The sequence below is a fragment of the Budorcas taxicolor genome, chromosome 21 (genome assembly GCF_023091745.1).
Source record: "Budorcas taxicolor isolate Tak-1 chromosome 21, Takin1.1, whole genome shotgun sequence".
NCBI classification, from domain to species: domain Eukaryota; kingdom Metazoa; phylum Chordata; class Mammalia; order Artiodactyla; family Bovidae; genus Budorcas; species Budorcas taxicolor.
Window position 1 is genome coordinate 72,974,153 of NC_068930.1, and position 14,398 is coordinate 72,988,550.

Genomic DNA, 14,398 nt, shown 5'->3' on the forward strand with positions numbered 1-14,398 from the left:
GCTGTCGTTAATGTTCATTACCCTACTACTGAGCCATCCCACTCCTAGGCACTGGCCCATGAATGTCCAGAAGAAGCCTCGGAAGAGAATGTTCAGAGCAGCTGCCTTCACCAGCACGAAATCCAGCACAGCCCATGCGCCTGTCCACAGGGCAACGAAAGCTGTGGTCCGTCCACACACGGGCACACTCAGCAACCGGAGGGCGCGACCACGGGCGGTGCGGGACCCTGGACGGTCTGGGAGTCAGCCAGCTGAGGGGGAAAGCCAGACACAGGGCTGCGCACAGAGCGAGCAAGGATCACTTCTGCCGGGGCGGGGAGGGGCGACGGGTCACCATGGCAACACTGACCATCTGGGCATTCCAGTGGACGTAAGGACACGCAACTGCACTAGAAGTAAACGATTTCCCAAGCTAACGGCCACTCAAAGCAGGACAGCCATGCTGCGCAACTGAGATGGTTAGCACTCAGAACTGCAGGACCCCGGGGAAAGTGCTTAGACATTTTAGCAAAAACACTTCCGGCCGGCCCTGCCCCTCTGCATTTGTCAGAAGGGAACTTCGCTGCACTTCTTCTGGGAAAACACAAAGCATGTTCCTTCCTCATCTGACGTGTATTCAATTCCAGAACGTCCAACTTCCTAAGATCAAACTATGCCCTTCCACAGATGCTTTGCCTGCGTTCAGTTCCCGGCCAGCCAGCTTTGCTGGGGTGCCCCCCCACCCCGGGCAAGGTGGGTCTCCTTGCTCTGCTTCCACAGCTCCTTGGGCTGGCCCTTTGGTAACGTTTGTCCCACCAGAGGGCAGGGACCCAGCTGGCTCTGCCCAGCAGCACCCCCGAGGGCCTAGCACAGAGGGTGGCACCAGTCATGGGCTGGACTGTGTCCCCCTGGAATTCACATGTGGACATCTCAACTCCTAGCACCTCACACTGTGACTGTGACTGTATTTGGAGGTAAGGACTTAAAAAGAGAATTAACAATCATGTGATTGCTGTTCTTATTCAGTCGCTAAGTTGTGTCTGACTCTTTGCAACCCCATGGACTTCAGCACACCATGCTTCGCTGTCCTTCACCATCTCCTGGGGTTTGAGCAAACTCATGTCCATTGAGTCAGTGATGCCATCCAACCATCTCATCCTCTGCCATCCCCTTCTCCTCCTCTCAATCTTCCCAGCATCAGGGTCTTTTCCAATGAGTCGGCTCTTCACATCACGTCACCAAAGGATTGGAGTTCAGCTTCAGCATCAGTCCTTCCAGTGAATATTCAGGGTTGATTTCCTTTAGGACTGACTGATTTGATGGCCAAAGGACTCTCAAGGGTCTTCTCCAGCATCACAGTTCAAAAGCATCAGCTCTTTGGTGCTCAGCCTTCTTTATGGTCCAAATCTCACATCCATACATGACTACTGGAAAAACCATAGCTTTGACTAGACAGACCTTTGTTGGCAAAGTAATGTCTTTGCTTTTTAAGATACTGTCTAGGTTGGTCACAACTTTTCTTCCAAGGAGCAAGCATCTTTTAATTTCATGTCTGGAGTCGCCATCCACTGTGATTTTGGAGCCCAAGTAAATAAAATCTGCTACTGTTTCCATTTTTCCCATCTGTTTGCCATGAAGTGATGGAACCAGAGGCCATGATCTTAGGTTTTTGAAGGCTGAGTGTTAAACCACCTTTTTCACTCTCTTCTTCAGCCTTCATCAAGAGGCCCTTTAGTTCCCCTTCAATCTCTGCCATAAGGGTGGTGTCATTTGCATATCTGAGGTTGTTGATATTTCTCCTGGCAATCTTAATTCCAGCTTGTGATTCATCCAGCCCAGCATTTCACATGATGTACTCTACTAAAGAGCCTCTTGATGACAGTGAAACAGGAAAGTGAAAAAATTGGCTTAAAACTCAACATTCAGAAAACTAAGATCACAGCATCTGGTCCCATCAGTTCAGTTCAGTTCAGTCGCTCAGTCGTGTCCGACTCTTTGCGACCCCATGAATCGCAGCACGCCAGGCCTCCCTGTCCATCACCAACTCCCGGAGTTCACTCAGAGTCACGTCCATCGAGTCAGTGATGCCATCCAGCCATCTCATCCTCTCTCGTCCCCTTCTCCTCCTGCCCCCAATCCCTCCCAGCATCAGAGTCTTTTCCAATCAGTCAGCTCTCCACATGAGGTGGCCAAAGTACTGGAGTTTCAGCTTTAGTATCATTCCTTCCAAAGAAATCCCAGGGCTGATCTCCTTCAGAATGGACTGGTTGGGTCTCCTTGCAGTCCAAGGGACCCTCAAGAGTCTTCTCCAACACCACAGTTCAAAAGCATCAATTCTTTGGCACTCAGCCTTCTTCACAGTCCAACTCTCACATCCATACATGAATGCAGGATAAACCATAGCCTTGACTAGACGGACCTTAGTCGGCAAAGTAATCTCTCTGCTTTTGAATATACTATCCAGGTTGGTCATAACTTTTCTTCCAAGGAGTAAGCGTCTTTTAATTTCATGGCTGCAATCACCATCTGCAGTGATTTTGGAGCCCAAAAAAATGAAGTCTGACACTGTTTCCACTGTTTCGCCATATATTTCCCATGAAGTGATGGGACCGGATGCCATGATCTTCGTTTTCTGAATGTTGAGCTTTAAGCCAACTTTTTCACTTTCATCAAGAGGCTTTTTAGTTCCTCTTCACTTTCTGCCATAAGGGTGGTGTCATCTGCATAAGTGAAGTTATTGATATTTCTCCCGGCAATCTTGATTCCAGCTTGAGTTTCTTCCAGTCCAGCATTTCTCATGATGTACTCTGCATAGAAGTTAAATAAGCAGGGTGACAATATACAGCCTTGACGTACTCCTTTTTGTATTTGGAACCAGTCTGTTGTTCCGTGTCCAGTTCTAACTGTTGCTTCTTGACCTGCATACAGGTTTCTCAGGAGGCAGGTAAGATGGTCTGATATTCCCATCTCTTTTAGAATTTTCCAATTTGTTGTGATCCACAGAGCTTTAGCGTAGTCAGGCAGGTAAGATGGTCTGATATTCCCATCTCTTTTAGAATTTTCCAATTTGTTGTGATCCACAGAGCTTTAGCGTAGTCAGGCAGGTAAGATGGTCTGATATTCCCATCTCTTTTAGAATTTTCCAATTTGTTGTGATCCACAGGCTTTAGCGTAGTCAGTGAAGCAGATTTTTTTCTGGAATTCTCTTGCTTTTCTTATGATTCAACATATATCAAGATACAATCGACACAGAACGAGCAATTGGCACATATATAATGCACACTTTAATTATACACTCTTGACCTACAACAATAAAAGAGACCAGCAAAATGGGCTTATTCGGAAACAACCAAGAGTTGCAGTTTGGAACATGTAGTCTATGGCAAACCACAGGTAAGTCTGGAGAACAAAGAGGCAATTCTTTAATAGAGAAGAATGGAGAATTAGGAAGGGCCCGTCTAAGCAAGGAGTCCATTGGTGGAAACTGAGAATTTGGCATGTAAGCGGTCTTCCACTGGTTGGCTTGTTGCCAGGAGTGGAGAAATCCTTCCTCCCTCCTCCTATTAGTAAAGTAACGCAAGGCACTCTCTTCCTTGCAGGAAGATGCCAGAGATATGGGTTTAATTCCTGGGTCGGGAAGATCCCCTGGAGGAGAGCGTGGCAAGCCACTCCAATGTTCTTGCCTGGAGAATCCCAGGGACAGAGGAGCCTGGTGGGCTGCAGTCCATGGGTTGCAGAGTCTGAAGTGACTGAGCGCACGGCACACACACGGTCTGCTTGCTCCCTCTCTGGCCTCCTGACTCCAATTTATTTTTTTAAGTTTTTGACCACGCCGCTTGTGGGATCTTAGTTCCCTGACCCAACCCCCAACCCTCGGCAGTGAAAGTGCAGAGTCCTGACCCCTGGACCGCCAGGGAATTTTCTCTGACTCCATTGTATTTCATTTAAATATCGAGTTATCTGTCTGGCTGTGCTGGGCCTTAGCTGCAGCACACGAGATCTCAGTTGCAGCATGCTTGAACTCTTGGTTGCATGTGGGATCTAGTTCCCCAACCAGGGCTCAAACCCAGGCCCCCTACATTGAGAGCCTGGAATCTTAACCACTGGACCACTAGGCAAGTCCCTCCGACTCGTTTCTAAATGAGGTTTCTGTTTCTCAATTTTTATAACACTAAGGTGTACAACGTCATGATTTCATACACATACATATTGCAAACTATGATAAGGTGAGATACTACATCCTTCACCTCATATAATTACCATTTGGCTCTTTTTGTTATGGTGAGTACATTTAGGATCTACATTTAGCAACTTTCAAGTACATAATACTTGTTAACTAGAGTTACTGTGCTATACATTATGAGAACCCTGGAACTTCATCTTATAACTGGAAGTCTGTACCCTCAGACCATCAGCTCCCCATTTCCCTCAATGCCAGCGCCCAGCAACCACCATTCTACTCTGCTTCGATGATGATTTTGAATTCCACATGTAAGTGCAATTATACAGTACTATATTCGTCTTTCTCTAAATTAGCAAAATGTCCGCCAGGTTCATTCATGTTGTTCCAGTGGGCAGGATGGCCTTTTTTATGGCTGAATAATATTTCCTTATATGTAATTCCTAATACCACTCACTTCTTTATTCATTCATCCACAGACGAACGCTTAGGTTGTCTCCGTGTCTTGGCTGTCGCAGGAATGCTGCAGTGAGCTTGGGGCACAGCACTCCAAGATACTGGCTTCAGTCCCTTTGTATGCACCGAAGTGGTATTGCTGGATCACATGGCAGTCCTACTTTCAACTTTTTGAGAAACCAGGATGTAATAAGTTTTCAAGAGGTCTTATGGCTTCGCCTTAATCCAGTCTGACTGAGATCCTTGTAAGAGAAGGGGATGAGGAAGAGGCCTCAGAAGTCAGCTCTGCCCACCTCGATCTGGGACTTCCACCTCCCAGAACTAAAGAGAAGAAATGTGTATTGTCTAAGCCCCTAGTCTGAGAGCTTTGTTACTAGCACCTCTAGAAAAGGAATCCAACACTGACCAGGCCCTCCACAAATATTTCTTAAAATTGAGCTAGAAGAGCTATCCAGATTCTCTTTTAATCACAATGTTTTGCACCTGCAGAATATTTACTGTGACTGAAAAGAGTCTGAGGCAGTTTCAAATCTGAACCCAAAGAAAGTTTTTAAAATTCCCAAGATCTGTAAGATTAAAAACAATATTCTTGGGAATTTTGTCCATTTCTAGGATAAAACCAATCAAGCGTCTCTTCAGTCAGTTACTGCAGATGGCTAACAGGAATAGTACCACACGACAGCCACACGACCGGGAAAACGCTGCCAAAGCCCCCTCCGGACCTGTTTCTTCCAGACCCACCAGGCCAGGCGGGAAGGGGCACCTGGACCAGAGGCTGGCCCCGCCCATATTCCTTCTAGGCGGGGTCAGTGTCCAGGGCTGTGACGTGCCTCATGTGGGGCGTGTCCTGTGAGACTGAGGCCCTCGGCTTTGTCTCCAGAAATCCGGGCTACAGAGGGACATGCTGGATGGCCCCTGGGCCAGCAGACAGGATGAGGGTCAGGTAGGCAGGCAGCCGGCAGAGGCCTGGGTGGGGCCGGAGCCTCGCTGCTCGGTCAGAGCCCAACATTGCCTCAGCCCTGCTCAGTGACGTAGCAGGGCCCAGAACGGCCCCGGGTAAGGCACTCTCCACTTGTGAAGGCGAGACGTTCCTCCAAATTAAGAAATAAAGAAAAGTTAGCACATGGAACTCTGCTCAACACTGGGCGCCAGCTGGACGGGAGGGGGCACTGGGGGAGAGCGGACACACGTGTATGTGTGCTGAGTCCCTTTGCTAGTCACCTGAAACTACCGCCGCACTGTTAATCAGCTATACCCCAGGACAAAATGTTTCTGGAGTTAAATACCAAAAAAGTGAATCCTCCTCAGACCACTGGTGATTTAGAGGAAGAAATATGAGTTTCCAGAGTTATACCTATGGCTGATTCATGCTGATGTTTGACAGAAAACAACAAAATTCTGTAAAGCAGTTATCCTTCAGTTAAAAAAATAAATTTAAAAGGAAAAGAGTTGTTTGGAGACCAGAACAACAGCCAACACGGCTCGCCTTTTTCGCGCCGCCTCAAACGAGTCTCGCCCCCTCGGACGAGTCCCGCCCCTATGTCGCCTCTGGCCTATCACGGGCCGCGTGTCTCACGAGTCCCGCCCCCACGTAGTCCCCAGCCTATCCCGCGGCGCTTTCGCATCACACCGCCTTCCTATTTCCCTGCTGGTGGCGCGCCCGCTCTGACCCTTGACCGCTCTCTGGACTTTCCCGCGCCGCTGAGTCCCGCCTCCCAGAGCAAGCGCCCCGCCCCCGCCCTCGCCCTGGGCCTATCCCGCGTCGCGCCGCACACGAGTCCCGCCCCATCCTCTTCCCAGACCTATCCTGTGTCGCGCCGCGTATTAGTCCCGCCCCCCGCTCCGCGCCGGGTTGGCGCGCGGCTGTGACGTCACGGGCAAGAGAGGCGCGGCGGCCGAGCAGAGCCGCTCCGGGCCGCGGCCATGCCCAAGCGGGGCTGCCCCTTCGCGGATGCGGCCCCGCTGCAGCTCAAAGTGCGTGTCGGCCAGAGAGAACTGAGTCGCGGCGTGTGCGCCGAGCGCCTCACACGAGAGATTTTCGGTGAGTGCTGTGAAGCGGGGCTGGGCGGGGGGTCCCCACCGCCGCGCCCCCTGGAGCCGGTGCCCGTGTTCCCCGCCGCCTGACCGGGCTGAGGAGCCGCGAGAAGGACGGCGTGAATGCTCCCGCGTCCACGACCTGCCCCTTCCGCACCTCCCGAAACGGACGGCTTCTGCGTGGGGCCGAGTCGGGGCTCGGTCCTGCGGGAATACTGGACTCACAGGAGCCCGCTCTGATCTAACCAGCCCAGCGATAGGCCTCCGGGTCCCGCCTCCCGGGACTCGTCCCGGTGGGAAGGTCGGCAGAGGCACCCCTTCAAACCCGAGAGGCTTGTGTGGAGCGCGCCCTCCTTGCCAGGCGGTGCCGCTGCTGAGGGGGCCAGTCGAAGGAGGACTCTCTAGAGGGGCAGACACGGGTCACCGAAGGACCACCTGCAGGCTGTCAGGTCTCCTGGAGGAACAGAGTCAAAGCCAGACCCTGCGGGGTTAGACAGGCAGAGAGGGAGAGGAAGGGAATTCCTGGCAGAGGGAACAGCCTGTGCGAAAACCGGGGCGCTGGCGTGTGCTGTCCGGCTCCGCGCGGCTGCACTGTCCAGTTGGAAAATGTGAGGGCCCTGACCTAAGCCTTCTCCTCTGACTTCTTCAGGCACGTTTTTGAGTGCATGGATAATACTGACAGCGCTTTGGAGAGATTAGCAGGTGATGTAAATAAGTGAAGCCTAGGGTACTTGGGCCAAACTGCAATGTTACTTTCTCAGGACCTTCCAAAAATGGAAACACTGCAAACAGAAGGGAGGGCTTCCCTGGCGTCTCAGACAGTAAAGAACCCGCCTGCAGTGCCGGAGGCCTGGGTTTCATCCCTGGTTTGGGAAGACCCCCAGGAGGAGGGCACGGGAACCCACTCCAGTATTCTTGCCTGGAGAATCCTATGGACAGAGGAGCCTGGTGGGCTACCGTCGGGGTCTCAAAGAGTCGGACACGACTGAGCGACTAACACACACACAAAAGTCAGTCTAGCTCTTGACCACAATGTCCTGGAGCGTTTGCAGAGCTTGTCCCATGCAGGGCCCATCAGGGAGGGAGTGCTAGGCTCCCTGGACATTCTCTGAGAAGGACAGGGCATCGTGAGGCCCATGTGAGCTCATGTGTAATGATTTCCAAGTCTTAAACTCTGGCCTCTTTATGTTGAACTGGCCACAGGCCCTTGAAGACAAGTGTTAGTCTCGCCACATGACCTGCCCCCCGCCCAGTCCCATCCTGTTACAAACGGGGAGACTGGAGGAGGAGGAGCTGGGTGTGGCAGGCTGTCATCACTTCCGTTGAGTTATCAGCTGTGTGTTTCTGTGATATCACCCAGCACCAGCAGCTTCTAAGGTCTCCACCCTGGCTCTGTTGGGACAGAGCAGAGAACCACAGAGCATCGCTGGGTTGGCATTTAGCATTTCACCTTGCGAAAGCTGCTGCTCGTGGCTGGGGAGATGTCCAGGTCCCACAGAGGTCTGGAAAGTTCTGGGGTACCTTGTCAGGAGCCAGCTGTGGCTGTGCATTTTGCCAGCAGCTCTGCAGCAGCCAAAAGGTTGCAGGCTCAGCCCTGAGTTTCTTGCTGTGCTTTAGTTGGCTATCCACAGTGCAGAAGGGAATGGAGACGGAGATGGCAACCCACTCTGGTGTTCTTGCCTGGAGAATCCCGGGGACGGAGGAGCCTGGTGGGCTGCCGTCTGTGGGGTCGCACAGAGTCAGACACGACTGAAGCAACTCAGCAGCAGCAGCACAGAGCTTCCTCTGTCAGAGGAGGCCTGCTTGTGGGTTCTAGGGAGGAGGTGAGGCCACACGTTGTGAAAAATGAGCAGAATGACGGGACGGGGAGCCCAGGTGGGGCTGCAGGGTGCAGAACCTGGCTGGAGGAGGTGCCCGCTGAGCCCGGGCCGGAGGGCAGCCTCACCAGGGGCAGCTTGGTCCCGGGTGACTGGAAATCTGCTCAGAGGAGGGCTCAGCACGCACAACTCCAGGGACAGGCAGCCCCGCAGGGGCTTCCATACCGCAGGGGTGTAAGCGGGCAATGCTTGTCCTCCCCAGAGAAGACCATGCAGCTTCTCTTCCGTGGAGCCCAGGCCTGCATGGACCCTGCATGGGAGGAAGGCTGCGCCATTGTCCACACGCCAGAGTCCCCGAGGCCCGGCCCCACAGAAGCCCCTCGGGCCGCGCGTGGGCAGATGCTGATCGGGCCCGACGGCCGGCTGACCCGGAGTCAAGCTCAGGCCTCCGAGGCTGGTGAGTAAGGCAGACGGCAGGCGCTTCCCAGGTCTCTGCTGCAGACAGGATGGGGTGGGGGCTCTTCCTGGGCTGGTGGGAGCTGGGCCGGAGTCTGATGTCGGGAGTGGGGTGAGTGCCTGGAGGTTCCCACTGCAGGAGGCGCTCCCCACTCTGATGTACGGGAACTGTGAACAGCGCTAACTATTCAATCAGAAGGGAGCAGGCACCTGTCTGGGTGGCCCTCGCGGGTGTCCTGCCTGCTCCCCACTGGAGCTCTCATCTGCATCCCTCTGCAGTGTGCTGTAGACTCAGACTGTCACGTGCGTCACAGCTAAAAACCCCCACCCCTGGGGGCCCAGGAACCCCTGTGTTAAGCCAGGACACGGGGACCACACTTGGAGACGCAGCTGTGAGATGCGCCAGGGGTTGAAGGCCTGGCGAGTTCTGCTGCAGGTGGTCAGGGGAGGAGCCAGCCCGGGCTCCCGACCTCTGGGTGGTGAGAGTTCCAGGTGGGCCTCACGGAAGCCGGCTAGGATCTCCCCCTGGTGAACGGGTCCCAGCGCCGTGCTTCCACACAGGTTGACTAGTGGTGGGTGAGGTGCTGGAGGAGGGTGGCCCGCTGTCCTCCGGGAGGCGAGGGGTGGCCCCCAGCGCCAGGGCTCCCGGTCACCTTTGGACTGACCAGTGTTTCTTCCGCACAGACCCAGCTGGGGCAGCGTCGGGAGCCTGCTCATCGTGCGTGCGGGCCGTGGACGGGAAGGCGGCGTGCAGCCAGTGCGAGCGGGCCCTGTGCGCACGCTGCGTGCGCACCTGCTGCAGCTGTGGAGCCGTGGCCTGCGCCCTGTGCGCCCTCGTGGAGTGAGTGCGGGCCCTGGGGGCGGGGCCTCCCCTCCTGGAGTGAGTTCGGGCCCTGGGGCGGGGCCTCCCCCTGGCCAAGTGAGTGCGGGCCCTGGGGGCGGGGCCTCCCCTCCTGGAGTGAGTGCGGGCCCTCCTTGTCCTCCGCCTCCCCCAGCTGCCTGGTTCCCAAACACCCGCAGAGCCCACCGCTCACCTGCCTGGTCTGGTGGCCGTGGTGGGCCGGGCACCCTGCTCTGTGTGATGAGCTCATGACTTGCTCCAGGGCTCCCTGGAGGCCGGGCTTTGGCCTCCGAGCTGCAGTGTGGCCCTACCACGGTGTCCTGCCCACGCCTGGTGGACCGCTCGGGCCCCGGCTCCAGCGGGACTGTGGGCTGGGCCGCCGCTGAGAGCCGGGCCTGGGCTCCTGAGTGCTGATGCTGGGGCAGCTGCCACCTCCCGGCCCGTCAGCTCCTTCCCCCGGGCGGTCTCCTGCCCTTGGCTGGGTTGCCTCTTCCTTGCCCCGCTGGAGCTGGTGGAGGCCAGTCAGCCCTGCCGCCCAGCTGGGGCCTGCCCGGGGCGGCAGGCCAGCGGCAGGCCTGAGCCGCGCTCTGGCTGGCAGGGCCTCTCCGGTGAGCACCCCAGATGTTCACCGTCACCCCCTGCAGGTGGACGCCCACCGCGGGCTGGTGTCTGGGGGCTGAGGGGGTCTCCTCGGGGCGCCCCTTGTCAGCAGGCTCCGCATTCTGGCGTCACCCCAGGCCCCCAAGCCGCCTCCCTCAGGAGCGTCCGTCTCTGGGGGCCTGGCCATGGGGGCTCGGCTGCCTGGGTGCGGGACCCCCTCATGACTGCCTCTGTCTGGGCCGGGCTGGTACGCAGCTCACAGGGACTCAGCCCTGACGCAGCCCCTCTCTCGCCCGTCTCAGCTACGGGGGTGACCTTCACGAGAAAGTGCTGTGTTCCAGCTGCGCCGTGTTTGAGGCCTGAGCCTGCGCGTGGACCGCCGCCTCACCTCCACCGCCCCGCCACGGCGGCTGAGGGACCGGGGGAGGGTGCCTTTTCTCTCTTGTATTTTGTGCCCCCGACCACTGAAGACAATAAAGCCTCTATATTTGGACGAGAGGGCTCAGTTGGCGGCGCTCCTGAGGCCTGTGACCTGCCAGCCCCACACGGCAGCACCCTGAGCCCTCAGGTGGGCCGAGTCTCAGACTGTCCCTGCAAGGCCACCAGGCACACTGCCGTCTCAGGGCCCCTACCCAGGAGGGTGGGCTCTGGCCAGGGTCGCGGCCCACGGGGCCTGAGGGAGGCAGTGGACAGGCGGGCCGCAGGCCGGTTCCCATGCACGGACCCCCACAGCGCTGCCTGCCAAGAGGAGCCCATGGGCGGGCAGCCTGGCTCCCCGGAGAGCGTGGCAGAGCAGAGAGGTGTGCGGGGCGCGCAGCCGGGGCACTGGCGGCTGGAGGGTCAGTGACAGCGGTCCTTAGGGGCCTGGGCCAGGGCAGGGTTTGCCCCCATGGGCGGAGCCTGGGACCCCGGAGCAGGGAGACGGAGGGCCGTGAGGGGGCCTTAGGTCTGAGAAAGGGGGTCACAGGTGAGTCCCGGGTCTTCTGAGCTGAGAACACTCAAGAGGCCGCCTGGCTCAGCCCCGGGAGCGCGGCTCAAACCCCTGTTCGGCGGTCAGCCATCCTCGGGGGTCACCTCCGGCCCCGCGTCCACCTGCAGACTGTGACCCCGGCAAGCACAGGAAGAGAGGCTCAGCGAAGCTCATCGCTGGGGACACAGGTCGCTGTCGGGAGAAGCGGCCTCTCCCCCGTCAGGTTGCCCGTGCGCAGCTGTGGCCAGCAGGCAGTGCGGCGTCGGGGCAGCCCCACAGTGAGTGACCCGGCGCCCCCACCTCTGGCAAACACCCTGCAGGAAAGCGAGCCTGTGCACCCGTGTTCACAGCAATGCCGTTCACAGGAGGGCAGAGGACCATGTCCATCTGGGGGACAGGGCTGAGCCAACACAGCCCATCCCTACAGTGGAATCGGGCCTGGCCTTAAGAAGGAAGAAAACCCTGACAGGCTACAGGACAGACAGACCCAGAGGATGTCGTGCTGAGGGAAGTAGGCCAGCTGCAACAGGGCGGGCCTGCGATTCCACTCAGAGCAGGGCAGCGGAGGGGCGGGGCTGCAGGCGGGGCGGAGGTGGGCAGTGAGTGGAAGGAGAACGGTTTCAGTCTGCGAAGGTGAAGGTTTCTGGAGGTGGTGATGGTGGGGGACACACTGAATGCCTCCACACTGGCCGAAGCGGTAAACTTGACGTGTCTTACCAACTGAGGATATTTAGAATGTTACAAAGACAGTTGTTGGAAGCAAAAATAATGTGTGTGGGGGATTTTGAACGTGATGGGAACAAGCTGTGAGCCCAGCACAGAGCTGGGACGTGGAGGTGTGCGATCTGAGGGCTGCGTATGGGTCGCTGGGTCTCAGAGGCAGGCTGGTGAGTCGGTTACAGGTCCAAGCGCAGCCAGGCCACAGCTCCGACCTCCCTGCAGAGAGCACTTGTTCTGAATTCCTCACGGGATCCCGCGTCCTGAAACTGAAAAGAAACAGCAGTGGGAAAGCTGAGGAGATAGAAAAAAGCCATAAAAGAAAATGGGATGTTAAAGAACAGTCACTAATCCAAAATGAGGCAGAGAAAGAGGACAGACGGCATCAAGCAGCAGCGAGGCGTCCAGGAGAGCAGCACAATGGCGCGCGGGCGCGGCCGCGGCCAGACCCAGGGCTGGAGGCGGGCGCGGCGCCCCCGAGGGGCGAAGGCCCTCAGACAGCCCAGCCAGCAGCAAGAGCAGCCACCCTCCTTGTCGACAAGAAGTCCTTTACGAGTAGAGAGAGGCAGATTCAGAGTGGAAGGGCGGGCTGAGTGTTGAACGGTGAGCCTTGAGCAGATGTTCCTGGGCTGGCATCTACTTCGGGGAAGGCCCCGACCCTGTGCCATCCCGACACCCCAGCCTGGCCGGCCCCTAGCTGGGAGCTGGGAGCTGGCCTGACCCGTGGGCACCCCAGATGCTAAAGGCGCTTCTGTTCCCATCTCCCTGTCCCTCAGGGGGCTGGCCTAGTGAAGGACAGGGTAGGACATGGGCGAGCATTGCAGCCTCCCTTGCCGGCCAGGCTGCCCTGCTGGGCCTCACTGCCCCCGGGGCCACAATTCACCAGGCCCCTCCAGGTCTGCTGTGGCCTTGCCAGCCAGGCCAGGATGGCCCCGCGAATTTCTCCCCGAGATGCCCGACTCCCCGCACCCCACTACTCTGCCGGGGAGGTGCCTCCACAGCCCCGCCTGTGGGAAGGTCCGGATGTTCTGGGGTCTTCGCCCCTGGCTCATCCCCTCTTGGCCCAACCCTCCTGGATGGGACACAGGAAGGTCACGCTTGTGTCCGTGCCCATGACCTTGAAGCCTGTCCCAGGCCAAGGAATGCCCCTGGGGCCATCACCCCATCTCCCAAGGGGGTCCCGTGGGAAGGAGTGGCTCAAGCCCCTCTCCCTGGCCAGCTGCCCCCACTACGCCCCAGCTTCAGCTTCAGCGACACCCCCCGGGTTTCCACACCGCACTGGCCACATTGGGGTGCCATTGCTTCAAGTCTGGGATCATCGGGCACTGCTGTATCGTCTGGTCTCCACCTTTCCCCCTTTTCTATGGTGTTGAAATGCACGCCTCCCCGACCCTGCCTTCCCCTCTCTGGGGCACATGCGTGCGTGCAGGAGTGGGGCTGCCGGGCCCCGTGGTGGTCCCAGCTCTGCTTTGAGGCGCCTCCGTACCGTTATCCGCGGGCTGTGCCATGGTGCACTCCCACCAACAGTGCCCAGGCTCCCGGTCTGAAGCGGCGCCCAGGCTCCCGGTCTGAAGCGGCGCCCAGGCTCCCGGTCTGAAGCGGCGCCCAGGCTCCCGGTCTGAAGCGCGCCTTTTTCTTTCTGAAGTCGGTCTAGAGCACGCCCAGCAGGCAGCATTCGGCGTGTCTGTGGCCTCCAGGAGAGCTGCTAGGCCAGGGCTAGGAGTCCTGCTAGGTGGGGCTGCGCTAGAGCGAACTGGGCGGCTCCAGAGGCGCCCCCAGGCCTGGACGGACCTCCGGCACCCCACACTGCTCAGGCACCCCACCCAGCACAAGCGGGCAGCCACCCCACTCCAAGGAATGCCTTGTCGGCCACCTGCCCCGGAGCCGGGAGAAGAGACGGCGGAGTCCGCTAGAGGGGAGGGCAAGGCCCCGCCCCTCCCTGCAGGTACCGATGGCCCGCCCGGAGGCCGGCGCTGCGCGGCAACGTCTCTCCGCACCCACCAGGTGGCGCCCGAGGCCCATCCCGCTGGGCCCCCTCCCAGCTGTCCCGGGCTTGCTGCGTGACCCCTGGCAGGCTGCCCTCTGGTCCTCTCAGGTCCCAGGGCCTGGCGGTGGCTGGAGTGTCTGTCCTAGCCAGCAGTGGGCCCTGCAGGGTCCCGGTCCATCCTGGTGGTCAGGCCTGCTGCATGGATGGTGCTGCTGGGCAGACAGCTGTGCAGCCTGGGTGGCCTGCTTGAGGTGTGGGGCTGGGGTGAAGCCGTGGGCACAGGGGCAGCCAGGGCATTCCCTCCGACTCCCCGGCGAATCCTGCGAGGCGGGTGAGGGACACCCTCTCAGGTGGTCCCCGG

The 14,398-nt window shown here is 58.0% G+C and overlaps 1 protein-coding gene across 1 annotated transcript; it reads left to right on the top strand.

The window, feature by feature from the left end:
• Positions 1-6,491: 6,491 nt before the first annotated feature.
• SIVA1 (SIVA1 apoptosis inducing factor) lies at positions 6,492-10,856 on the top strand. Its single transcript, XM_052659971.1, has 4 exons — positions 6,492-6,656; positions 8,729-8,923; positions 9,607-9,763; positions 10,666-10,856. The coding sequence occupies exons 1-4, from the start codon at positions 6,539-6,541 to the stop codon at positions 10,724-10,726; spliced, it is 531 nt and encodes a 176-aa protein (XP_052515931.1). The 5' UTR covers positions 6,492-6,538; the 3' UTR covers positions 10,727-10,856.
• The last annotated feature ends 3,542 nt before the right edge of the window (positions 10,857-14,398 follow it).

Bases quoted from the DNA above. Each gene is read 5' to 3' on its own strand.
- SIVA1 (XM_052659971.1), top strand. From the start codon at position 6,539: ATGCCCAAGCGGGGCTGCCCCTTCGCGGATGCGGCCCCGCTGCAGCTC. The intron at 8,924-9,606 runs GTGAGTAAGGCA...TCTTCCGCACAG, and splicing joins AGCTCAGGCCTCCGAGGCTG to ACCCAGCTGGGGCAGCGTCG. The intron at 9,764-10,665 runs GTGAGTGCGGGC...CGCCCGTCTCAG, and splicing joins GCCCTGTGCGCCCTCGTGGA to CTACGGGGGTGACCTTCACG.